The 26,785-nt window shown below is 29.2% G+C and overlaps 2 protein-coding genes across 2 annotated transcripts; one reads left to right on the top strand and one right to left on the bottom strand.

Moving 5' to 3' along the window:
* Positions 1–4,751: 4,751 nt before the first annotated feature.
* Positions 4,752–5,279, top strand: LOC129919971 (vacuolar ATPase assembly integral membrane protein VMA21 homolog). Its single transcript, XM_056001112.1, has 2 exons — positions 4,752–4,877; positions 4,940–5,279. The coding sequence occupies exons 1-2, from the start codon at positions 4,845–4,847 to the stop codon at positions 5,177–5,179; spliced, it is 273 nt and encodes a 90-aa protein (XP_055857087.1). The 5' UTR covers positions 4,752–4,844; the 3' UTR covers positions 5,180–5,279.
* Positions 5,280–11,825: 6,546 nt separating this feature from the next.
* LOC129919586 (zinc transporter 10) lies at positions 11,826–23,554 on the bottom strand. Its single transcript, XM_056000520.1, has 4 exons — positions 22,778–23,554; positions 15,516–15,733; positions 14,462–15,149; positions 11,826–12,752 (listed from the first exon to the last, which is right to left on the bottom strand). The coding sequence occupies exons 2-4, from the start codon at positions 15,702–15,704 to the stop codon at positions 12,124–12,126; spliced, it is 1,506 nt and encodes a 501-aa protein (XP_055856495.1). The 5' UTR covers positions 15,705–15,733; positions 22,778–23,554; the 3' UTR covers positions 11,826–12,123.
* Positions 23,555–26,785: the final 3,231 nt, after the last annotated feature.

Here is a 26,785-nt window from a genome sequence, read left to right as displayed (position 1 = left end):
TCTATACAATTTCATTTTTGTTTGTTATGCGACCCAACATAAAGAACAAAAACATACGTCATTTAAGTTCCTACTTTATACGAATACCCATTGTTGTATTAATGAGATAAGAGATTCACAAACATCGAACTGAGTCTGGCTCTGCAATCAGTTTAAAATTATTATTGAAAAACACTTTCTTTAAAAAGTAAACAATTTTTTTTTTTTTTTGATAATAATAACATTTTATTTACTAATTCAAAAAAGGTATTTCCATTCTTCCTTGTGATTCAGATCATTGTTTGTCTTACATTTTTATGAAATCATCTGTTTCTTAGAACAGGGTGAAGAACAGAAGTATGGCATACAATCCATCACGTACTGTATCTTTTTTTTTAATAAAAATAAAAACCAACAATGATTAAGAGTTAACCGCAATAGCCGGTTTAAAAATCTTTTAATTTTATTTCGACTGTTTCGAACCGGTATGTTTTGCGTCTCTTTAAACAAAAAAATAAAGGCTCGGTGAGTATACCTAAACAAACTTTGGACGCAACATTTTATCATCTCATATAAAAATGTTACTTAATTTGTGGTTCAAAAAAGAATAGAGACTTAGATAATTAATAAATATCTTATTAAAGTTATGCAATTTAATAAAATTAATTAAACATGGTTTTAACTTGTTTTACTCAATTCAAGGACAAGTCCTGCATTCGTAAGCAAGATTCTTCGTTAAGATATTGGTGGCTCACCGCTAACGCCATTCTGTCTGGAATTGTATAATATCACATTATGAATAGAAAAAAATGTATTTCTATGTAGTAGGTTATCTCTTAAGCTATCGTCATGTGAATGAAAACAAATGTTCTCTAAAAGCCGCCCATTAAACTTCTGGTACTGCACTCAGGCGTGAGAGAGCTAGCAAAATAAATATAATGGGATTTTTGTAGAGGAGGTGACAATACCCTCTTGTTTCTACACAAATTCGGCAAAATAATTGAAACGAACAAAAATATTAAAAACAAAATGGCAACACTTTCAATTAAAACACGTAAATTTTATACCATACCTAATTTTTTTACCAGAATCTTATGAACTTTTTTACTAATCACCATCAGCATTATCTTTTACTTTTAGTTATGGTTCAAATAAATAATTTTTAATAATTAACTCCATGGAATTTCTATGCCTTGCTTACATACAAAATGTACTTACACCATCTCTAACAAAGACTTATTTGGTTTCTGATTTCAAAATTGACGTAAATTTCATCATTTCGTCTTTTTCCAATGAAAAATTTTTTGCTTTGCGAGTTTTTTGAAAGTCCAACAATAAATAAGAATTAATCAATTCGCACGTATGTATGTATTTGCTATTATTGTGAAAGTTGCTGCGAATGTAACAGCATGTAAATAATGTATGTATATTTTTATAAGAAATTAAAAAAAAAAAAACATATTTTGTACTCGTTCCTAACATGAATAAAACATCTTCTTAAACGGTATTGAGCTCCGCATTTTGTCAAGGTACCTTCTTATTTCTTAGTATGTACCTATCTTCTTTTATTTAGAATCTCAGTTTTATTTAACGAAGAACACGGTCACTGTGGTGTATGCGTAACATTTTTTTCTATAGAAATAGTTAAGCAATTATTATAACATTTTTATAACTGACCAATCAAAAAGTTGATTTTGTAATTATTTCTGAACGGAGCAAAGATGTTCATAATTGATCATTTGAATTTTACATACATATAGCGTGTATAAATAAACGAGCTGGATTTGAATGTTTTTCTTCTTTGTTGGCGTTCTTCGGATTAATTTGCACTTTAATTGCTAACAAACGAAAAAAATGAGACGAATAAGAATAAACATAATTAGGTAGACAATTTTCTTAAATCCATTGGTGAACGGGGTTGGATGCCGTCGGATCCAATTTTGTTTTAATTTTGCTAAAAACAAACATGAGAAATTGATAAGGTGACCTAGAAAGTACGCATATGTAAGCATTATTTTAAAAAAGCTTATCTTACATAAGATTTTCTTTATAGATATTATTTAGTTCTCCGGTTTTTGTTTGTTCTACTTTATTCTTTTTTGTTTTAAACGAATTTAAGATTTTCTATGCAGGCTTACATTTTTTTCGGTAAGTTATCTGATTTGACAGTCTGAACGCTTAATACGGTCAAAACTCGTACATTTCGTTGAAATTGGAGAAAATTTGGTTCCGTTTATCTTTTTTTCTCAGTCTTTTCTTAACCGATTTTCACGAAAAGTAAAAAAATCAAAAACGAAAATTCTCATACAAAAATGACACAGCGAAATCATGCTTTTAATTAGATATATAGTACGCAGTTATGTTCCATTAAAATATTTATATTCTATAAGCAAATAACTTTTCAAATTAAATAAATCAATATTAAAAGAGTGCCATAAAAACTCTTTTGAATGAAGAAAAATGTTTGGTAAGTAAGCTCTGTGTGCCCAAAACGTCTGAAAACCCTCCAAATAATCTAATGCAGGTAATAAATTAGTTTGATTTCGCTATGTCAGTTTTGTATAAGAATTTTCGTATCGCCAAAGCGAAATTGGGAAACTTGTTTTTTTTTTTTGTTTTTTTTTTATACATAAGTCGTTTAGAAAGTGTAACTCCCATACAAATCTTTAAATTTATAGCAAGTTGATTAAACTTTGCAGACGTAATATTCAAAGCAATTGCAATTAAACTGCATTTTTAGTTTTTCTCAAAAAATCCAAACAAAAAAAAAAAAAAAAATTTCATTTAACAAAATTTTTCCCTGAATGTCGGCTCTTCCCCAACATCAACAAAATTTCTTTGAAATTTTTTTTTAGACGCAGCTCTTAAAATCTACAAGTAAACTAACATTCAAGTACTTTGAACTGTAAAAGCAAGTAAGAACGTGCGACCCAGTCGTGCATTTTATTTCACTTTGAATTGCGAATTGTTCTCGTATCGTATCAAAAGATTGACACATCAAATCCATTAAATAATAATTAATAAAAAAATTGATTTTCAAAAAAAAAAATTAACGTTTTAAAAAATCCAAAAATAGTTTTTATTGAAAGTTTTCTTAATTTTAATATCAGTATAAAAGCTTTTTATATCAAAATTGTGATTGAAATCGGTTGTGTCGTTTCATTAAGAAATCGGTTCTATGGCAAGTAGGTACCATTAAAAACGGTCCAAAAAAATATTTTTCTTATTTTAAAAGTCGTTTTTGAGAAAATTGCAATATCTCGAAAACTTTTATATATTATTGGGGATATCCGTTAAAAAGGAGACATTAAAATAAAATAAGAACGGCTCCTGGAAATCACGTACAAATCTTTTTTTTTCCAATTTTTCAAACAAAAACTTTCAACGGATACAGGGTATAAGTATTTGCAGTATAAAAAGTACAATTATTGGCAGTGACAACGATTGATGTCCCGATGCACTTATTATTTATTGGCACCCCCTGCAAATAATAAAACCACTACTTAATATGGAACGAATTATTGACACCCCTTTTTAACCAACATTGCCTTTAATCCAACCATTGTATTTATCTTACTTTCCAAAATTGCCCCAAATTCTTGTGTGCCCAAGGGCCCCAGGCTAGTTAAAGACGGCCCTGGTTTTTTCAAAAAGTAAATTATCATACGCCACCGCTAAAAAAGTATAACTTCAAAAAATAGAGAACATGAAAAGTGAAAATACGGCGTTTTGTTTATTCACTCCTTATATAATATGGAGGGTTTGTGCAGTTCCAAACGTGAAGCTTTTATAGAGGGTGCTAGTATGCATTAATTTCACTAATTTCTATGTGCTGCTGGTCCATTTAATTTTCAATTGATGGCTGCGCAACCAAAGAGAACGCACTTGACACTTTACAGCTGCTGGGCCCGCGTTACTGATTGAAAGTGGATAATCGTCCTATCAAAGCATATGGAGTTACAATTTATGTTATTATGTATTATCTACGGATTTTTGTCTACTAAGACACTGTTGAACTTTTTTTCAAATTGTGGGAAATATGCCATGTCATTTTTCCTAGCATAGATGCTCTGCCATTTTTTTTTTTTTTTTTTTTTTTTTTGAAGTTATACTTCTTTTGCGGCGTTGGGTATGAAAATTTACTTTTCAAAACGAAATGTCAAAAAGATTAGCAAGTGGCACTATTTGGTTCTCATAATTGGAAAACAGTTTTGTTGTGGTATGCACGTACTAATGTTGTTTTCGATTTTGCGACATTTATGTCGTTTTCTATTGACTTTTGAGATTTTTGTGTAAAAATCTCAAATTTTCCACTGCAAATAGAATATGAAATCTAGTTTCGTAATTGTGTACGAAATCTGTGCGTATAAAACAAATAAAACAACAACAAATGTTCAGACAATTGTCAAACAGAGGAGTGTGAACGTGCGTGTGTTTGTATGCGTGAATCTTGATAAAAATCCAAATTCAGATTCTTGAATCTCAGATTAATTTTTTGTCATTTTTTTTAATCTCAAGACGCAAATATATCATGAAATCTGAGATTTTTCCACTTTTTCCCCTCTTCACCTTAAGGCAAGTCTTCATTGAGAATGAACCTGCTTATTCTTTATCAGTAGTTGTGTCAAATTTACTGGCAAGTTTTCACTCATGTAAATGGGGCATAAGAGCTCTTTACCACCTCAAACGAACACGGCTATTTTGCTATATTATTTGTATAAACAAACATACCTACTGTCAAAGTCATTTATCTGTCAGTTTTTTTTTTTTTTTTTTTTTGAGGTATATCATGTGCAGTATTCGGCTGTTCTCTTGTTGAAAATAAAAGATCTTTTTTGTAAAATATATTTAATTTAGCAATCACTATGGCAAGAACTAAATCAAAACAACAATCGAACGTAAGTTAAATTCCATATAAAAATATCAAAAATAATTCACAACATTTGTTTTCTTATTCTAGGACACAAAGGACTTCAGCTCATTCAAAACAGTCATGCTTTATTGCTCGTTCATAGTAATATTTCCAATTTTCACTTTCTTTTTCATGAAATCGTTAGTTCTTGATAATTTATTTGTTATGGAAGAAGTTAAAAGCAATATCTACTCGGCTGTTGGAGCAGTTGTTGCCCTACACGTAGGATTAGGCTTGTACATTTACAGGGCGTACTTTGTGACTACGAGTCCTGAAAAGGATGATTAGTGGCTTAGGAATATAATAAGAACCTATAAAAAAAAATTCCAGATAATGTAAACTAAGTATTTTTATTTGCATCAAAATAAATGTTAAATTCTTAAGTTCATATCTATACCTTTATCAATCAGATAATAAATTTATAGTAAATTGGTAAGTTTTTTCGTTACTCTTTTTAGTAACTAAAGGCTCATCCATATTAGTAGGTACAACATCAAGCTCTTTTTATAGTGTATACTTTTTCTAATATGGTAATCGAAATACTCTATGGTTTTATTATACTTTATTATTTCAAAATGTATTAATACGAACTTAACTACAAGTAAGTATCAAATAGCTAGTAACTAAAACGATTGCAGGCTCATCAACGTCGTACTTGATTGATATTTTGGGTGTAAGATGCACTGCGACCTATTGACACTTGGCATCACGGCACCAGGTGGATAGCGACGAAAACCCGAAAGTTATATAGATTATTTTCCGATTTGCCGCTCAATGTAATTTCCATAAGAAAAAAATAAAAAAGTCCTCGAAAAACATTTATTTTACGAATTAATTTTATATGTACGAGTATCAATGTTATGATTGTAAAATGATAATAATATGTGTTTATATCCAAATCAGGGGTCGAATCACCGCACACGATTACGATCATACGTTATCGTTTTGACTATTGCTCTCTCTATTTAATTAGTAGAAAAAGATAAGGACACATAGTAACCATTCGTTAACGAACGTATGCCGTAGTTCGGCCCCAGGTTTAAAATATATCAAAAAGTATAATAATACCTGTGTAATTTGTATTTAAAAAGTGCAAGCGAATCGCCTAAAAACAACAAAAAATACTATAAAAAATATAGACATTATTAAATTATTGTTTTATTTGTTTTACTTTTTCACAAAAAATAGTAGGTAAGCATTTTTTTTTATTTTCAACAATTTTGAAAGAAAATTAAACCAAAATAGTTTCTATATTTTTTGTAGTATTTGTTGTTGTTTTCCTGCGATTTGCTTCCCTTTTTGGAGACAAATTAAATAGGAATTATTATTCTTTTTGATATATTTTAAACCTGATTTAGATATAAACACATATTATTATCATTTTACAATCATAAAATTGATACTCGTTCATATAAAAATAATTCGTAAAATAAATGTCTTTCGAGGTCTTTTTTGTTTTTTTTCTTAAGGAAACTACATTGAACTGCAAATCGAAAAAAATCTATATCATTTTCGGGTTGTCGCTACAAGCTGTAGATGGCGTGGAAAGCTATTTCCCAAGTCACAATAAGATCTATTGTACTCTCTTTTAAGCTGGCTTAGTTGGTTCCTCATGTTACAGCTCCTCATCTAACTTAATTCATTTCAGGAAATTGAGTATTTGGGGTGTTTTCATCGCACGGACTTTCTCTTAGAGTTCAGGGGCCCTACTCTGTATTTCGTTCCGTAAGTCAATTCTATTCGAAAGTTATTGTAAAATTTCGAAATGGAAAAAATAATACTTAATACTATTTCAACTTAAGGATTAGTTTTTTTTGGAAAATTTAGAATTAATAAAACGAAGATAAATAGATTTGGCTGCACTTTATTATTTTTGCAGGTTGGCATCCAAAATCGGACTGATATTTGTAATACAAATATCCTTCATGAATTGCTGGATTTTCCTGGGATCATGGACTCTCAAATTTTTCAGTATTAATTCGGTATGCAAACACGTGAATTCCATCAACATACCTATTATAATTTTTTTGGTAAATTTTAGCTTCAAGATTTCCTATAAATAGATATTATTTGTTTAATTTGTTGCTATCACTAAGATTAACTTTCAAAAAAGTAACATTTTGATCTATTCATTGGGCATTCCGCTATTACATTTGTTGTAGAAACAAATTTTCCGTATTTGAATGCTTTTGCCATTCGAAAACGAGTTAAGGGGTATGAAAATTTTGATCCGCTTTAGAAATAAAGAGTACCAAATATTCGTTTTAGAATTTTTTACATTCGAAAAGAGATACAGAGTAGGGCCGCAGGTTACCTTAATTTACATACAAATTAAGTAAATGTTTATAAAAAATCATAGAATTCCTTCTGAAATCACAGAATCTTAAATAAATTGCAGCTCCAAAAAATGTATGCAATTTGATTTCTATTAAGGTGCTTTTAAAAAAAAAATAAAATCAAAATCGTTAGAGTCGTTTTTAATGATGAGCTATTTTTTAACTAATTTTTTAAAATAAAATTTCAAAAAAATATTTATTTGCAGTTTTGTTAATCGAAATCTAAAAATTTCAAAAAAATTCCCAATTTTATTTTTCAGATTTTTTTTTAGGGAAATTAAAAAAACAACATTCCATGGCAGGTGCTAATAATTTTTGAAAAAAAAAACTTTTTTCATCAAAAGATAAACATTTTAATTTTATCATTAAAATATATAGATACGAAAAAAATCGCATAGGCGCATGTACCTCCAAAAAATGGTTAGCATATCATTTTTAGTATTCAAACTTTATTTTAGATTTAGTTTTTAGTGATTTTTTTATACACGTCTTGCGCTCTGTATCTTTGGGGGCCCCTATATTCTGAAGGCCCTGTTACATGGATACTGCGGTAGCTACGCCCCTGGTGCCCAAATATCCAGTGGAGAGTGACTTTGTTTATTTTGCCAATTTCGTTCAGTTTTTCTACACACTCCAATACTAGCTTGGAGTTGATGAGTGCTTTTAGGGCAGCTTGACTATAAAACATAATGGCAATGTTTTTGTTCCGGTGATTGTATTCGAGGTTTATTTCTGAACATTTTACTTCTGCCTGAAATATACTTGGGGATTGATCCATTGGGACGGAGAGCTTGGTACTAGTCCCAAAAACGCCTGTATACCATTTGATAGTGTTTTCTTTAAATGCGTAGTTGATAGATTCACTTACCTATTCTTTTTTACATTAAAAATTACTCAAAAAACAACCAAACTCAAATTTAATGGTTTTAATTTTTCATAGAATTCTCATGGAAAAGCAACTGAAAATAATAATTTAATTTAATTTTTCTTATGAAGACAAAAAAAAAACATAAAAATAGACCGAGAGCCCACACCAAATTTTGACAGAGGAGGTATAGCCAAAATGTGATATGATATTTTATAGCCTTATTCAAAAGTCTGGTAGCTTTAAATAACGGTGGTTTTCGGGGGGTTAAATAATGAAGTTTTTCCAATCAATTTGAGTAGGCGAAATTCACACAAATTCACATTCTGAATATACAGCTGCGGTAAAAAAAATAGCAGTGCATCGAAAAATATTTTAAGTAAAACATAAAACATAAAAAGAGTTTCGATGTTGGATTTATTTTTTAGTAAAACTATTTTAGATACATTCTAGATTAATTTTTAGTATGAATGAAATTTAATTTATTGCTAATAGCTAAGCAATAATCCAAAAACAAAATAAACCTAAAAATTAAGCGGTTAAAATAATAGCAGTGATTTTCTTTTTCTAGTAAATTTAAATAAAACAAAGGCACAAAAAGTTCAAATAAACGGTATTTTACTTGGCAAAAGCTAGCATTTGCTCCCTTGACCTTTGTTTTTAATTAAAGCTTGGCAAAAACCTTTTATGGGGCCGACAAGTCGCTGAGATCTGTGAGGTGTTTTAGCTCACCAAACCTGCTCAACAACGGTCCATAACTGCCGTTATGTTTGGGTTTTGCTTTATAAACTTCTTTTATATCCTCGCAATGATTCTAGAAAAGATCGAGGTCCAAAGACTAAGCAGTCCACTCCATAAGCTAAATCTTAATGTTTTGAAACCATTGTTTGGCTGCTCTCCTGAAGTATTTTGCGTTATTATCTTGTTGGAAGACCCATTTAAGCGGTATTTTGAAGTCGACGTATAGCAGCATACTGTTTTACAAGATATCCAGGTACTTCTGCTGGTTTATTTTAGTTTTAATCTAATATAATAGACCAAGTCCGTAGTAGGACAAGTTTCTTCAAATTATTATACTAGACCCTAGAATATTCTCTGGACTAATGAGAGCAAATTGATTCCGCATGGTGGCAAAGGGTCTCGGTAGTACTACCAAACACGAAATATAACCCTAGGTAAAGCAAAAAAAACTATTAAACACGGAGGATCCAGTACAATGGTTTGGGGGAACTTGTCCTACTACGGACTTGGTCTATTATATTAGATTAAAACTAAAATAAACCAGCAGTAGTACCTGGATATCTTGTAAGACAGTATGCTGCTATACGTCGACTTCAAAATACCGCTTAAATGAGTCTTCCATCAAGATAATAACGCAAAATACTTCAGGAGAGCAGCCAAACAATGGTTTCAAAACATTAAGATTTAGCTTATGGAGTGGACTGCTTAGTCTTTGGACCTCGATCTTTTCTAGAATCATTGCGAGGATATAAAAGAAGAAGTTTATAAAGCAAAACCCAAACATAACGGCAGTTATGGACCGTTGTTGAGCAGGTTTGGTGAGCTAAAACACCTCACAGATCTCAGCGACTTGTCGGCCCCATAAAAGGTTTTTGCCAAGCTTTAATTAAAAACAAAGGTCAAGGGAGCAAATGCTAGCTTTTGCCAAGTAAAATACCGTTTATTTGAACTTTTTGTGCCTTTGTTTTATTTAAATTTACTAGAAAAAGAAAATCACTGCTATTATTTTGACCGCTTAATTTTTAGGTTTATTTTGTTTTTGGATTATTGCTTAGCTATTAGCAATAAATTAAATTTCATTCATACTAAAAATTAATCTAGAATGTATCTAAAATAGTTTTACTAAAAAATAAATCCAACATCGAAACTCTTTTTATGTTTTATATTTGATTTGAAATATTTTTCGATGCACTGCTATTTTTTTGACCGCCACTGTACCTAAGGATTGATGTTCTGTCTGAATACTTCAATCGACAAATGGAACTCAAGATATAAGCTTTTTGAAATAACCAAAGCGGTTCTAACTTTGGAGATTTAAAGCTGTCAAACTCTTTAGTTCGTCGGCTGAATTCATTAACGCTTCTAAAATTAGCATTTCTGGTGTATACGTGAAGCTTTGTAGGAAAGGTGTTTTTTTTTTTTTTCAAACAAAAAGTTGTAATGCAAAAGCAGTAATGGGTTTATGAAGTCGTTATTAAAACGCATAAGGCTATAAAACTGCATAGGTACCTACTCACATTTTAGTTATACTTCCACTTCCAAAAATTGCTTAGACTAGTAAACTAAAATTTTTAATTTATTTTTTTTAAGCTTAGTTGAGATTTCTTGATAAGAATTTATAAAATGTGTGTTTTTTTATACAAAAAACCGCAACTACCGATACAAATAGAAGCTAAATCCAACAGCGGATATTATTTAAAAAAAAAAGTTATTTTATCTTTTTCTTTATATATATTAATTTTATTTGTAGCGATGTTTTATTTGAGTCCCTTAAAGTTAAAGTTCAAATGGTGTAGCTCCAATTTTTCTTGTTTAGAGATATTAAAGGGTTTGCTACAAGTTGTATATAAAAATCAGCAGGTATTGTACTTTTGGATTATTTTTTTCAATGACTCCATAAAAATCATCATTAACTTATTTTAAAACTTTTTTAAAACTTTTTATATATGTAGGTACTAATAAAATTTAAAAAGAAAAAACCACTTGTACTTTAAGGGGGTCATTTATAAAACCCATTTTCTTATTGTTTTATTGATTTAAAATAGTTTAAAACAAGAATTTGAAATTTTGAATTTTTAATTGTGAGTGAGTGAGTGATTATCAGCCTTATTGTAATTTAAAACTATCAATCGATATTTGATAAATACTAAAATTTGGGATTTTTAAAATAGTTTAAAACAAGAATTTGAAATTTTGAATTTGAAACTGTGAGTGAGTGAGTGAGTGAGTGATTATCAGCCTTATTGTAATTTAAAACTATCAATCGATATTTGATAAATACTAAAATTTGGGATTTTTAAAATAGTTTAAAACAAGAATTTGAAATTTTGAATTTGAAACTGTGAGTGAGTGAGTGAGTGATTATCAGCCTTATTGTAATTTAAAACTATCAATCGATATTTGATAAATACTAAAATTTGGGATTTTTAAACCTATAATTTATTTTCAAACTTATTTTTTTATTGTTTTTTCAGGCTTATGAAAATGATGCAAAATGCTTAGATTTTGGTTTTAAAAACAAATTGTATACTCTTTTTTACAAATAAATTGAGCTATTCAGAAAAATTTGTTTATAGGTAGGTACTTTTAACTTTCCCAAATATAATAGTAAGGCCTTTATTCTGCATAGCTAAGCAATCCAACGGAGGAATACTGTATTTGAAAATCGATCTAGGAACTTATTTAACGAATTACGAATTTTATTTATTTTTTTAAATTTTAATTTACATAAACAATTTTATTGATTGAAGAAAAGTTTTATTTTTACGTGATCTAGTCGTACATTTGATTTTATGTAGCAAAGCACTTTCATCTTAAATGCGCTTCAATTGAGTAGTTGTTACTTACTTGAAAGCGGTACTAACCTATTCTTGAAATAAAACACAGTTAGATGAAAATTCAATACAGTTCATTCTTTTTATTAATAAAATAAAATAGTTTTATAAAAAAATATATAAAATATATTTCTTAGAGAAATGCAATCTTTTATCTATGGTCTTTTATTTTTAAAAACAAATAAGAATAATACAGATTTGCGTCTTCAACTTCCTTTATAAAACATAACATTATAGTGATTAAACAATACCTACAATATTTGTATTTGGAACCACTTTGTACATACTTTACAATATAAAACAACATTAGTAAAAAAAAGTACATCGTATGAAAATATATCTTAAACAAATATTTTCTAATTTCTTTGCTGCCATTTCATACAATCGTCAAATTGTAAAAATTAAAAATTTAATTTTATTTAATATTTAAAACTAATATTAATTCATATTTTCAGCTTAGGCCTCGTTATGTCGAGTTAAATTAATATTTGGCGAAGAAGATATCGCAGTTACCGAAATGCTATTTCTTCCACCAGTTGTATTTTTACTATTAAATTTTGAACCACATTGAACGTCAATTGAATGGCAACAAGTTATATTATTTACCGACTGTGATCTTTCTATTAAATTGCTTGTTTTCAATGTATTCGGAATTTTATTTTCCTGTTGGAGCTCTGAAATATTTTTTATCGCTTTTAGATCTCCATTTGAAGAGATCAGTTCATGAAGATCGTTTCTTGACTGCTGACAGCAAACTTTAGTGATACAATCACTTGCATTGCATTGAACTAAACATTCTATGGAATCCGGTGATATTATATCTTGAAACTCCGGTTGTATTGTTACAATTGTTATTCCCTGGTCTATAAAAAAATTCCTCACGTCATCAATTATTTTGGTATAAAGTTGTTGACTTTTAAATTTGATATGTACTGTTGATACAAATTTGTTTGAAGTCAATTGCCATATGTGAAGGTCATGATAACTGATGATTTCTGGAAATTTTGTCTCCAAATTCTTTTCAAAGATGTCAATATTAATGGAAGCTGGTATAGTTTGGAGCAAAATGAGACACGATTCCTTCACTAAAATAGAAAATATAAATAATAAATACATAGGTACTTAACAGCTTTCAAATTGGACTTAAATATTTTCAGATTAGTTCAAATATTGTGATCGGTATTTTATTTTGTTTTGTTTATTTTTCTAATGCTTTATAGAATTTTGTTTCTAATCTCTTCTGAAATATACTACATATTATAGGGTAATTCCATTAGAGCAAATAGGCAAATTGTTGTATGTTTTTCGTTCTTATTTTTTTACCCATCACTAAAATAAGTATTTGAATACATTAACACTTAGGGCCAGTTGTACAAATATTTAATCCGTGTATCAGCAACTTTTATCTTCTGAAATCGGTAGTAAATACGACGTTTAGCACTGTGTCAAGATCCATATATGTAAAAATCGCCACATTCATGCTTGAACCGAAGTTGACCCGCAGTTAATCCGCCGAAATCGGCGAGTTAAGTTCCTGATCCAAGGCTGATCGGCGTTTCTACAACTGGCACTTAGTATATTAATTTCTTTCATCGTTTTTTTAGTACCAAAAGTATTCTTACTATTGTGCTTACTGAGAATATCTTCAAATAAGATGTAACGAGTGTGACGTAAGAATGTCACGCCCATTACATCTATTTGAAGATATTCTCAGAAAGCACAATAGTTGGAATACTTTTAATATTAAAAACGATGAAACAAATAAATATACTAAGTGTTAATGTATTAAGATACGTAACTAAGTAAATAGTTAAGTAACACTGGTCAACAAAATTGAACTTTTTTTGCCACAAGAACCAAGATATACTTTTCTAGAGGTTTTTGGTGTGATAAACTCGAATCTGAAGTCAAAAAATTTGATTGGCCTCCGTTTTTGAAATATTACCATTATAAAATGCTAAAAAACGTCATTTTGGCTGTTTTCGGGGTTCTGTTTTTATGTGGAGTAATTCATTGTAAGAAAATTTGTAACGATATTTATAAGAACCCATATTTTTCTTTCAAAAACTGTTTAAATTTTCCCGATATCTCTTTTATTACTCGAGATATTTTAAGTTGCAGTTAATAAGCCGAAGAGAAACTAAACTTAATCTAAAGTTTAAGCCACTGGTCACAGAATTTTTGCCACAAGAACCAAAATATACTTTTCTAGAGGTTTTTGGTTTGCCGAACTAGAATCCGCAATCAGAAAAATTCTATTAGCCTTCGTTCTTGAAATATAACCGTTATAAGAAAAACTTTTTTTTTGCATTTTATAACGAAAATATTTCAATAACGAAGGCTAATAGAATTTTTTTGATTGTGGATTCAAGTTCAGCAAACCAAAAACCTCTAGAAAAGTATATGTTGGTTCTTGTAGCAAAAAAAGTTAAGTTAGGTTGACCAGTGCTGTTTCTGAGTCAAAGACCGCTGCTTAAATTTTAAATATTTCGGGCAGTAAAAGAGATATCCGAAAGATTTACACATTTTTTGGAAGAATAAAACCAGTTCTCATGAGCACTATGACAAATCAGTTTATAATAAATTACCCCACATAAAAATTTTCTGACTTCAGATTCGAGTTCAGCACATCAAAAACCTATAGAAAAGTATATGTATCTTGGTTCTTGTGGCAAAAACCTTATTGACCAGTGTAATTAAAAGCGAAAAACGTACAAAGATCTATAACTAAAACGATCCCATGGAATTACCCTATCGTCAGTCGCTAGCTTATTCTAAATAAAAGCATACTTACTGTATGGATAGCTGAGCGTGACAAGTACCACACACGAAAATATTGATATAATAGGATCAATAAATTTAGCTGTGTGCTCGTCTTTCGACATATAGACAATCACAGCACAAACAATGACAAATAATGTACTGGATACATCCCGAAACATGTCAACCAAACTTTGTTTTTCTTTTTTGAATCTTGGGTTGGTCTCTTCTAAATTATTCGCTACTGCAGATGATGTTGCAATGCCGCATTCAGCTGAATCTCCTTTGTTTGGTTTTTCACTGTCCAGGATAACATCTCCGTTAGAGGTCATATGTAAGAAACTACCCTGGTGCATAGTATATCCACCGATAATTAGATAACAAATGCCATTTAATATGAGACCCACAAATCCCAGAATGAGAACAGGAACTGGGAGGTGCATTGAGTCTTGATGATCGATGTGAATTAACGTTTGAAGCGCTTCTACTAACAGCGAAAATGAAAGAGAAGCCAAAAATATGCATACTATCAACATTGTGAGAACATCAATTCTAGCCCAACCGAATGTGTTTCTGAGCTTCCTTTCACGAATTTCAATATTCCGTAGTGATTTCTCTTCAACACTGAGATTCACACAGATAAATTTGTCTTCAGCATCCTTGGGTTTTCTTGAAATATCATAGTCCATGTTGTCATCCCAAGTTGAGTTGCCGTCGTTGTGCTAAACAGAAAACAACATTTTGTATTAAACTTAATTTGAGAGCAGAAATTAATGTAATTACTCTTATTATAATTTAGAAGTCTATTAAAAATACGTTTTTAAAAATGCAAAATAGAGCTAAGTAAATTGAGTCGTTATATTTGAAAGTAGTAAAAAGTTCACGCAAAATAATACATTAAAAAAAGGTTCAAATTAACCACGGTTAAAATGTTTAGTATTCATTATAAAAGAAAATAATTCAGCCAAAAATATCAGTTAAATCGCAATTTTTTACTTAATAAATTGATACCTATTTTTTAAAGGAATGCAATTATGTGTCTCATTCCACTTTGAACAATAACTTCTCAATTTTTAAATGCAACCTACCTTCATCGTTATAATGCATCCTGTTAATGCAAATATATTACACAGCATATGGTAGGATGACATGAGCAAGGTCAGACCATGCGTCATATGACTTAACACCATCTGAAGACTAAAGTAACATATTGATAAAATTAAAACTATATACAATTGAGCTGGCCGGAAATGCTGCAATAAATCCTTTATTGCCATTTTGGATTGTGTATTTTGTCCCAAATATCCTGGAAATAAATATGAAATGTTATTATTATTGTTTTGTAATCCATAATTTAAGTTAAATCAAATCTATACTGGCATAATGAACTTAAGAAGTAAATAATGGGTCTTCAATACTAATGAATATTAATATTAACTTAAAGTACCTAAGTATTTGATTTTGGGCATACTCATGCATCGGAATTCAGCCGCTGGTTATACAGCATTTCGCTAAGATGGTATTTTAAAATGGCTTATTTTCAATTTATGGGAAACATTTTATTCAGTGTATCTTTTATGTGCAACACATAAAAACTTGTTACATATAAAATAATAATAAATAAAATAATCTTCAAAATCATAAAATGATTTTCACTCAATAAACAAATCAATGATAATTTATTCGCTAAATGGCCCCGAAAAAAAACATAAAAATAACTACTCAAAGTTCTTGGCAATTAACGAGCAAATTAATAAAGGTGACTTAATTATTTTCCACTAGGCGCGTCTCCTTAATTTTTAATGTATGTTATTCGACAATCCGTTTGTAAAACGCATTAAAAACGATTGTTCCATGATTAAATAAATACCTTAAACATTGAAATAGCATATACGCAGCATACTAATGATGATCATATTAGCCAATTATTGCTATAGACTGCGTTTTATTTTTTAACTGCAGCTTATGTTTTTTTTTTAACCTTTAATAATTTATAAAAATGTGGTACTTGTGTACATTTACTCAAAAACGTATTTTATTAGAATTTAATTTATTTTGTTTAAACAAATTTTTTTCAGCATACCAAAGAAGTGACTTCAATTGGCTTTCTTTGATGGATTATTTATTCATATTTCCAACCAGTTAATTGTCTCAGAAAGTTTCATTTTTATTTTTATGACATTTCTCGTAATGCATAAAAAATAGTAAATACTAGCAATATTTAATTAATAAGTATAAACTTGGTTTGATATTCACAAAATGTGAATACAAAAGTTTATACTTTACAATTTTTCAAGGAAAAGTATTTACTATTTTTTATGCATATCACCATTTGTTTACATTTTCCAAAGGTAGATGCTTCAATAAAAATTAAATAAGTTGTCTGGTTGCAGAATAATGTTATGCCTATAATCTAAACGATCATACTCTTAAAGTTCTTTACTTTTTTCTGGTTCTTAGTCTTATTGTTCTTATTTTCAAAGAAAAAATGAAAAAAAATTTAATTTGAATTAAATTCGATTTTTTTAACCCAGGTACAATATTTGGTCTCATCAATCAAAAAACCTACCGACCCATCTAGGAATAACCAAAGCTCGCAATATTTTGTTTGTGAACCGCATACCTAATAGAATTTATTATTATTATGCTCATTAATACTCGTAATTATTTTTTCTTTTTTATGCAAAAGAAAATATGTGACAAATAAAAAGCTACATTAAACTGAGTATAAATTTAATTACGCGATTATTGTTATTTTTTGTAGGTATTGACACTCATTAATGGCATAGTGGGAATTTCAAATAAAAAACGATGCATTTGAAAAACCAACGGCGGATCCAGGGGGGGGGCACGGCGGGGGCACGTGCCCCCCCCAGAACTGGTTCATACTTAAAGCAAATCAAATTATAAGAGTTGTTAAAATATATGAATAATAACAGAAAGAACTTGAGTGAAACTCTTGTCTATTTCTGGCTGGAAATGCGAATTTTATTGTTTGCTTCATCCCTTTCCCATAAAAAGCTCAACCTCACAAATAAAAAAACGACTATTTGCTGGGTAAACACGAATTTTTTTTTCGATTTAAAAAAAGTGAATTTTCTAAATGTTTTTTTTTTTTAACTTCAAAGTGATTTTGGTGAAAAATTTTGATATGGACATCGACAATCAAGGTATAATTGGTATTCTAAAAAAAAAATTAATTGTATATGCAACTCTATTTTTTCATACGGAGGGGTTGAAGTACACATTTAAAAAATTTGCACTTTTTTCGTTGTTTTATTTAACATTAGTGTTTTTTAAATAGCGCAACACGCCACAACATTGCATAACCTATATATTATTGAAATGCTGGATATATAGAATAATCTTGCATTTCAAGAGTTTGCCCAAGTTTGCAACCCCGAAAGTAAAGACCCCTTGAAAAAAAACTCCCCAAAAGCGACCCTTTATTTTAGATTTTTATAATTTTATGTTATTAAGAAAATTTCTCCAGGGATAGTACCTTTAAGAATATGTAAAAAAAATAGTGTTCCAAATTTCAAACAATCGGTGCAGTAATTTTGAAGTTATGAGGGACACCGGCTTTGAAAACATTAGTTGTGGCGAGAACGATTTAACTTAATTTAATTTAATTTGAATTCTGGACTAAAACGTTCGTAAGCGAAGTATTAAAATACTCATAACTTGGCCAATTTGGCTCCAATAGACCTACAATTTGAGCACAATATTCTTGAGATATAAAAAACTTTAATGCAAATAAAAAAAAAAAACAAAACTTGGTTTTCCAGGAAAAAAGTACCTATGTTTCAGTTTTTTTTTTATTCTTATGAACTTTAATATTTATTAGAATGAATTCTTTGACTAAAAACTACCAGGTCATTAAATAATGATATAAATACATATGTCCATAATATTGCAAAATTTTATACAAAATCAATTAAAAAACGAAAACATTTTTTTTTTCCTAAATTTCATCTTTAAAACTTAATTTCTCAAAAACTAGAGTGAAAAAAAATAGAATAAAGAATAAATTACTTTAACTTTAAGAAAAGTTATAGCACAGGATTGTACATGCATTTTAGGATTTTTAATATTTTTTTTTCTCCCGGCTAATCGTGAGGTAAGTGGGTGCACTTAAGTGGATTTTACTCTAAGTTTTTCCGAATAACTTTTTTGTCATTTGGTACCTATTTGAGGTGGAAAATGTGCCCAAATATATTTGGCCAGGTTTTAGACCAAAATAACACACTATACGTCGTTAAAATTCGCTGCTTGTCAGTCAGTCGTATGATAATTCACTTTATTTGTACCTAACTGTTATTGCTGATTTTTTTGCCAATCCGTCCCTTGTGCCACACACAAGGCAGACATGACAGACTCTATAAAACTGTTCTTTTTTGCAAAAATAGTTTTTGAAAACAAGTGGAAGGTGTATATGCAAGATTGCAAATGAATGAAGTTTACCACTTGCAATATATTTTTAATCTCAAAACAAGAAAAAGTCGATTTTTACTTATGATAAATGTGGGTATATACTCTGACAAGTCGGTTTACGGAAAATTATTTTACGTCGTATCATCATAAGCAAACAGGTTGTGTGTTTTAGATAAAAAAAATGCTTCAAAAATTATTTGTTAGCAAAAAATATAGAAAAAAAAAACAAACAAAGTATTGGGTTGTCTTGGGATTCGAACCCTGGACCTCTGAGTGGGTGTTTATTATGTCAGTCATCAGTCAAATAAAGATACTAATCACTTTTACTCCTACGTTTATATTTATTGATAGGTTTTCATGTTTAAAATGCATTAAAATAAAATTCAAATACAAATACGGAAAATATTACGTATACGCCACAGTGAATTTTGGTTTTCTTAAGTTATATATTATATTCAATACATTCGTTTAAAATTAAATAAAAACACATACATATGTATGACACAAATAATGATTTAAATGAATAAATAAATGATTGAAAAAATGCTTTGAATGAATGCAGGAATAACAAAGCTTGATGGAATTAGAAGTACAAAAATCCGAGGAAGCCTCAAAAATTAGAACACGACTGATTCAGTTGGTGCTGCCACGTGCAAAGAAGAGACCCTGAGAACTCGGTCAAAATGGCAATATCATACAACGTTCCAACACCAAGTAAGAAGAAAAGAAAGGTAGATCTTAAAAGTCAGTTCAGTTGGCCTCAGAAATGAAACAATGCAAAACCAAAAGGCTTTCCACCGATTTCTGAGAGCAACCCGGCGGACACCACAGGTTGATCACTAGTGTGAACCAGATACGTGGGAGAGTTATGATCCCATCAAAATGGAGATCATAACGATCGCAAATAAAAAAGAATAAGAACATTAGTTTTAGGAGAAACAAGAGAAACCTTGGCCCGCTTCGCAGAGCTTTTTTCTGAAAAAATTGTATTTTGAATTTGTTTTTACATAAACATTCCTCTGTCTTAGAGGATTTTTCCAACATCGTTACATCTGTTTTTGAGAAAAACGATCTATTCCATTTTAGTCAAATACCGTTGGTTTTTTTTTTGGTTAGAAAAACAATTTTCAGTTGCCCCAAAGTTTAAAGCAAATCGCTTCAGTATCCTGGGCTGCAGCTAGAGATAGATATAGAAAAACGGCTGAAAGAATTCCGAGACTCACTTTTTTAGCATTCTTTAACATCGTCATGTCATGTTTGATTACTCTGGTTTACAGCCAAAATGGACACTCAATCCCACTATTTTTTTCTTACGTACTTTGACCTCAGGGACTCGGAAATCACTTTTTAAAAAATTACGATGGATAGGTTTTCGAGATATAATTGTTCAAAGGTTTTTGACATTATTTTTCCCAGCATATATAGTAATCGGGCTATACCTGAACAGAAAAACCGACACCTGAAAGTTGAATAAATAAGCAAGAAACACTAAAACAACTTTTTTGCGTCACTCAAGATTTTAAAGTGCAATGTATCAAAACATTTTTAAAAAAATCGATTTTTAAAGCAAATTTTTACCATACAAAATTACAAAAAAAAAAACAAAACCTTTCGAGTTCTCATAGTTTCTTAGAGGATATAATATATGGAGTGCTTGTTCCTATACCTTATACATTGTAACGCCATATGCATGGATAGGGGTCGCTGCCTTCGTTTTTCAGTGCGAGTCCGGTTCCGCAGCTGTAAATAAACACGCTTGTTGATGACAGCCATCAAATGAAAATAAAATGGAGGCATGCACTCATCGAAAAACTTAAAGAAACTAGAGCCCTCAATAAAAGCTCACGGAACTAACAGCACAAGCACTCCATATATTATATCCTCTAAGCATAGTTTTAAATTTTACATGTTATCCTAACAAAGATAACAAGGTAATTTTTTTCAAAATCTATGAATAATTAATAAAGATATGACCGACTCTTTTTGTAACTTTTTGAGTTTTTGATTTTAACTTGAAAAGCAGCCAAATTTGAAAACTTTTATTAATGTCCAATTTTTCACTAGTCAGATAAACCTCAGATAGAGCTTATTTCTAGGAATGAAAGTTTTTTTATATTGACATTTATTCTTCTGATATTCTAAAATTCTATCGATATTTATCCTTTTAAAATTTTTAAAATTAAAAAAGTGTAAAAAACTTAAGAAAATATATTCAAAAAAGAGAAAAAAACGACATTTTTGATGGTTTTACTATATAGTCTATTTTTATCTTTAGAGCATTTAAAGACATTGAACATGTAGCGGAGAAAAGAAGATACTTTATTTTTTAATTATATTAAGAATAGACTTTCAAAATCTATTGTTTTTGGTCTTTTTGAACCAATGAATTGATCCCTGCGGAACTCCCGAGAGAAGATTTAAGGGTTGAGATATTTTGTATCAATAACGACTGCTTGATTCCTCCAACTTAGGTATGAATAAATCATTTTTGCCGCAGTGTTTGAAAACAGAAATTAATTTTTTAATTTAATTTTGATATACATAAGAATTTTGTAATTGACCGTATCAAAGGCTTTGGAGAAATCCAAAAGTTCTAGGAACGATAAATAGATCAGTTCTTATATCTTCATTTTTCGAAAGTATTCCCTATTAAATTAAAATTTTATATTCACAATACCAATCATATTTTTGGTAATTTTATCTTTTTTTTAAGTAATAGGAACTCCAAACCACAGGCGCAAATAAGTGAGACCTAAGCGTTGCCATGCTGGTACAAATTTGTGTGTGTTTTTTTTATAATATTTAGCAGGAGTATATATTATTATAGATTATAGGATTCAACTTAAGTACACGCACTTGATTAATCTGATTTAAGTAAACATATCTACACATTTAATATGTTTTATCTTCTTCAAACGTATACAAGCATACATGTGTATGATATTGAAGACTTGCCTTGGTGACAAAAAAAAATTAAAAAACATTTGTTAAGAAATACCCCTTGTCATTAATCGAAATGTCTGTTGTTGTGACAGATTGATGTATATTGAATTATAAATTAGTTGTTGCAGGTATTTAACCTCTTGGTCTCGTTTTCTTGCAAAATAAATAAAATTCGTATCGAAGAATTTTATTACTTGCGATGCAAAATGAAGACAAGTTTAGGATTAAAAAAAAAAAAACTAACTGCGGAGATTAGAATCAAAAGTGAAATTACGAATATAATGTCTTTTTCTATTCCATCTTAATCATAAACCACTGAAGCGTTTTTTGTAATTAAAGTGGATGTAACATGATGTATTGTATATAGATCAGGGTTGTAAAAATATCAATTAAAAAAAATGAATTTGAAATTAAAAACAAAATATTCATTGCAACTGAAAAATATTTAAAAAAAATTGTATTAATTAATGCAAATATTTTTCAGTTACAGTGAATATTTTTGTTCAATGGAAATTTTTTTTATTTGCAATGAATTTTGTTAAAAAATTAGTAATGGAGAGCAAATGCATTAATAATAAAATAATTTTTAACATCCCTGATATACATAGATACATAATATATATTTTTTTTACATTTTTTGTAATAAATAAAATTTTTTAATAAAAAATTAAAACAATCTTAGTAATAACAATAAGTGCAAAGTGCAAGTACATGCGATACAACAACGCACATTATTCTTCAAAGATTTTCTTTAGTATTATAACTACCCGAATAAAAAACACACTTTAATGTTTTTTTTTTTATAATTGACCCTGTTCTCGTTAGTTTATTTTGACTCACAACTTTTTTACTTAACTTCTTATTAAAATTTAACAATCAAGAGTAAAGTATATATTTCACAAAATATATGTAAACTTTCTATACAAAATATTTAAAGCCCGATCCCCAAAATAAAATTTAAAAAAATACTCACCTTAAAAATTAATACTTTGGTTCTATTTTGGCCTTTTTATTGACGGTTCTGTATATGCTTATTGGTTCAGTTTTTGTTATTATCGTGTTTGTTTATTTTTCTTTAAAAATAAGTGTGTTTTCGATTATATGTAATAAGAATATGAATTTTTTAGCAAAAAAATTAAGACACCATGCCGATTAGAGAGATTTTATGGATTAAATTTTATAATTCAAAATATAAAATTTATTTTTGTTGAGATACTTTAGTTAAACAATCACATTGCCCGTGTTTGTTATACAATATACCGTAAAAGTACAATCAGATATAATATTCGCGCTTCTCCCCCATTTCTCTTTCAGTTTATGACGACACAAATCGCAAGTTATAAAACAAATTGAATTCAATTAAAATGTAGCTGTTATTTGCCAATTAGTTATGTTAAGTAGCTTAACTAACTTAATATGAATTAATTCTTTTAAGCAACCTTTTTTTTGTAAATTTATCTGAACAATAAGAGCAACAATTGCATTATTTTATTTAGGGAGTACCTATGCATAAAAATTTTAATTTTAATTTGTAATTTTTTAGTAAAGCCACGAAATCTCTATCTCACTGTTCATTGATTCGTATAATTTTATTACACGCACCACCTACAACTTTTGTGTTATTTTGGTCAAATAAACTCGCGAACTGAAAATGAAAACGAAAGCGACTGATCACTGTCGTTGTCGTCGTCATTTTGTGTTTTTATTTTGTTGATATTAAATGTATTAAATGATAAGGGGATAAGGCAACAGAGTAAGAATCATGTGCGTAGACCTCTGTGTGATAAAAATATCAATCGATGTGCCAAGCTCTATTCAGCGCATAAAGACTTGTGTTAAATTAACGTTTGTTTGTCGTTAAATTTTGACTACATCGGAGATTTTGTTTAAATAAGAGGCTATTGAAAAAAAATACTTGAAGCATTTCTTTTTTTTTTTTTTGAAAATGCTTGACAGGATCTTCTTTTTGAGTAGGTATTTAATATTTGTATTAATGTTTGAATAATAACACTGATCGGCAAACCACAAAAAAATAAAATGCATGATGGAACGCATGTACCTGCTCTTATCTTAAAAGTTGGTTGGAATATTAAAGCTTTAAAAAAACTCAGAAAAGTTTTTTTTAAGAAATTTTAGAATATAAAAATTGAAAATCATTATAAAATTTGGTTTAAAGTTACAAAAACATCCCGTTTAAATATTTTTGTCTTCAAACCAAGTATGCAATTTATTTTCTTCTACAACAAGAAATTTTTAGAAAAATTTTTAGAAAATCGTTAGAGCCGTTTTTTTTTAATAGTATTTTGTCTATAAAATTTTTTAAAAAACTTTCAAAAAAAAAATTTGGTACGCCATTAAGAGGACAATATTAATTGAAACATAAAAAAAAATATTTCAATAAAATTGATTGGGCCGTTTTCAAAAAATTTATTTAAAAAAAATTAAACTTTTTTTTTTTAAATAATTTTTTTGAAATTTTTTCTTACTTTTAGTATTAGAGTCACTAAAATGTTTTTATATTAATTTCTTAATTTTTCTTCTATTTACTTATAGAGAAAATTTAGAAAAAGACCAGTTTGCAGCTTGCAGTGGCGTATTGAGGGGGCTCAGGGGGCTGAATCCCCCCCCCAAGCTTTCAAGATCATCTTATTATTTAGCTGATTTCGTCATAATATACATGATTAACTTAAACTAGTTCATACATCTTCGAGATTTAGAGGCAGCTCTGATGCTCCAGCCCCTTCCAAATTCTGAAATGGCTGCTTTGTTTGAGGAAGAACCTTAGGTGATGTTGAGGGGTTGAATTTTGTTTCGATTTTAGTACAATCCGGAATTTTTACATCATTTTTTTTTAGTATTTTGACGTCGAATTAGATTATGCAATCTCGAAACGCCGTATTTTATCGTCGTAAGTACCTATATGTATTTACTTTTTTTTCAAAAATAATATTTTCTCAAAGATATTGCATAGAAATTTTTGATATCTTAAAATCTTAGTGGACAATAAACTAATGGTTTTTTTTTAAGCAGTTCGTGCTTCTGATTTTGATTAAAAAAGCAACATATTGCGAAAAAATATATATTTCGCATTAAACATAAAAAAATTTCATTTATAGTTCGTTTTTTAGACTCTCACGATCGAACGAAATAAAGTGTTTTTTTAAGGATAATGGCTTAACTACAACGGCCACTTTTTGCAAAAAGTCAAAAAGTGAAAATTTTCAAACTCATTTTGTGACAGTTTTTCCGACCACAAAATTAAAAATAATGCAGAAAGCTTATTTTTCGGTTTAAAAAAAAAACAATTTTTGTAGTTTCTTCCAAAAACAAATAGCACTAGAAAGAAATAAAAAAAATTTACTTTTGTAAATTTCACACTTTTTCCCTTTTTAGGTCATTGTAGTTATGTCTTAACTCAACACCTTGCTGTTTGTGTAAAATGTTTGGGATACAAGAACTTTGAAAAAACACTACTTTGAATGTTAAAGAGACAGTAGTACGAAGCTGTCGATCGAGTGCAGACAAATCCTACTATACAACTTTCAGTACCGCAGGACAGCGTTTCACTCTCGATCAAATAATATGAATGAAAAAGAAAAAAAAAATTTCGTAGGTACATTTACCCTCTTTAGAATTTTTAAAAAAGTTTCCAGCCCCCTCCAAATTTTTTTCTGGATAGGCCACTGGCAGCTTGTCTACGGCACTACCTACATTGTTTCCCCGGCAATCAAAAATATGTGACTTGTGAACGAGGTGAGATCCCATCTTCAAACTTGATATATTGTATCCACATTGTATAAGTAGCATTAAGTCTAAAGAATATAATACCTAAACGGTCAAGATACCTAAAACTTAAACTAAATTGCTTATTTTTGCACGAAGTCCGCGTAATAAAATGTGTATATGTTCTAAACGAATGGGTTTTTCACTCTAAAACTTTGCACATAGTTCCTAAATTGTATACACTCAATTTTAAGCATATCTAAAATATATCAAAAGTGTCAAAGTTACTTAAATTTGGATTTGAAATGTCAACTTCCGGTTTTCTATCAAAATAAAAAATCGATTTCCGGTTTAGAATTTATATTTATATAGACCGTCTAATCTTCCATATAATCCATCATTAAAGAGTTTTGATACCCCTTCGTTCAATTTATTTGAATTTTTCAAATAAACTCATTCCCACAGTTTTCCAAAACTTTAAAAGCACATAACTCCACTATTAGGCCATAAAATTCAAAATCCTTCCAGATATATTTTTTTAATCGATAGAGGAATATACAAAACAAATGCAAACGAAAGAGGTTAAAAGAGTTTCAACATCTAAAACCAAAATTTCAAATGACCGCTTTTCGAAAGTTTTATTTTTCAAATAAAAAATTTCAAATTTTTTAAAATTTTATTTGTGGCTTATAAAAATTAAAATTAAAAAAAAAAACGTTGAAATCGAAAATCGAATCGAATTAATAGTTTCAGAGAAAATCAGATTTAAAAAACTGTTATATGGCAGGTACCGTTAATAATGATTTTCGAAAAAAAAAATTCATTAAAAGATATGAACTATATTAAAACTAACATACGAAATTAAACTTTTCCAAAAAAGGTATATGACAGGTACCGTTATATTTTGTCCAAAAAACTAATTCCAAAAACTCCTCTGGAGAGTCCCAAAAATACGCTTCATACCAAGTTTGAAAAAAATTGAATTTGTAATTTGAACTGACCTAATTTGCGAATTGCTCTATTTGGTCTAGTGAAAACAGGCCATAAAGAAAATATCGAACAGAACTTAAATGTCAGAAATAAACAAAAACAAAAATGTTTTGACATGTCAGATTTTGAGTTTGTTCAATTAGGTGAAAATCTTGCTTTGATCTAAGATTTGAATTTCAGATCAAAACAATTAATTCGGGCTTTTCTACTACTACTCTAATTTAGCTATGCAAGTACTTAATCAATATAAATTCTATTTAAATGATAT

This window comes from Episyrphus balteatus, chromosome 4 (assembly GCF_945859705.1).
Source record: "Episyrphus balteatus chromosome 4, idEpiBalt1.1, whole genome shotgun sequence".
NCBI lineage: Eukaryota > Metazoa > Arthropoda > Insecta > Diptera > Syrphidae > Episyrphus > Episyrphus balteatus.
The sequence above is the reverse complement of the archived record's forward strand: the minus strand, read 5'-3'. Positions and strand labels throughout refer to the sequence as shown.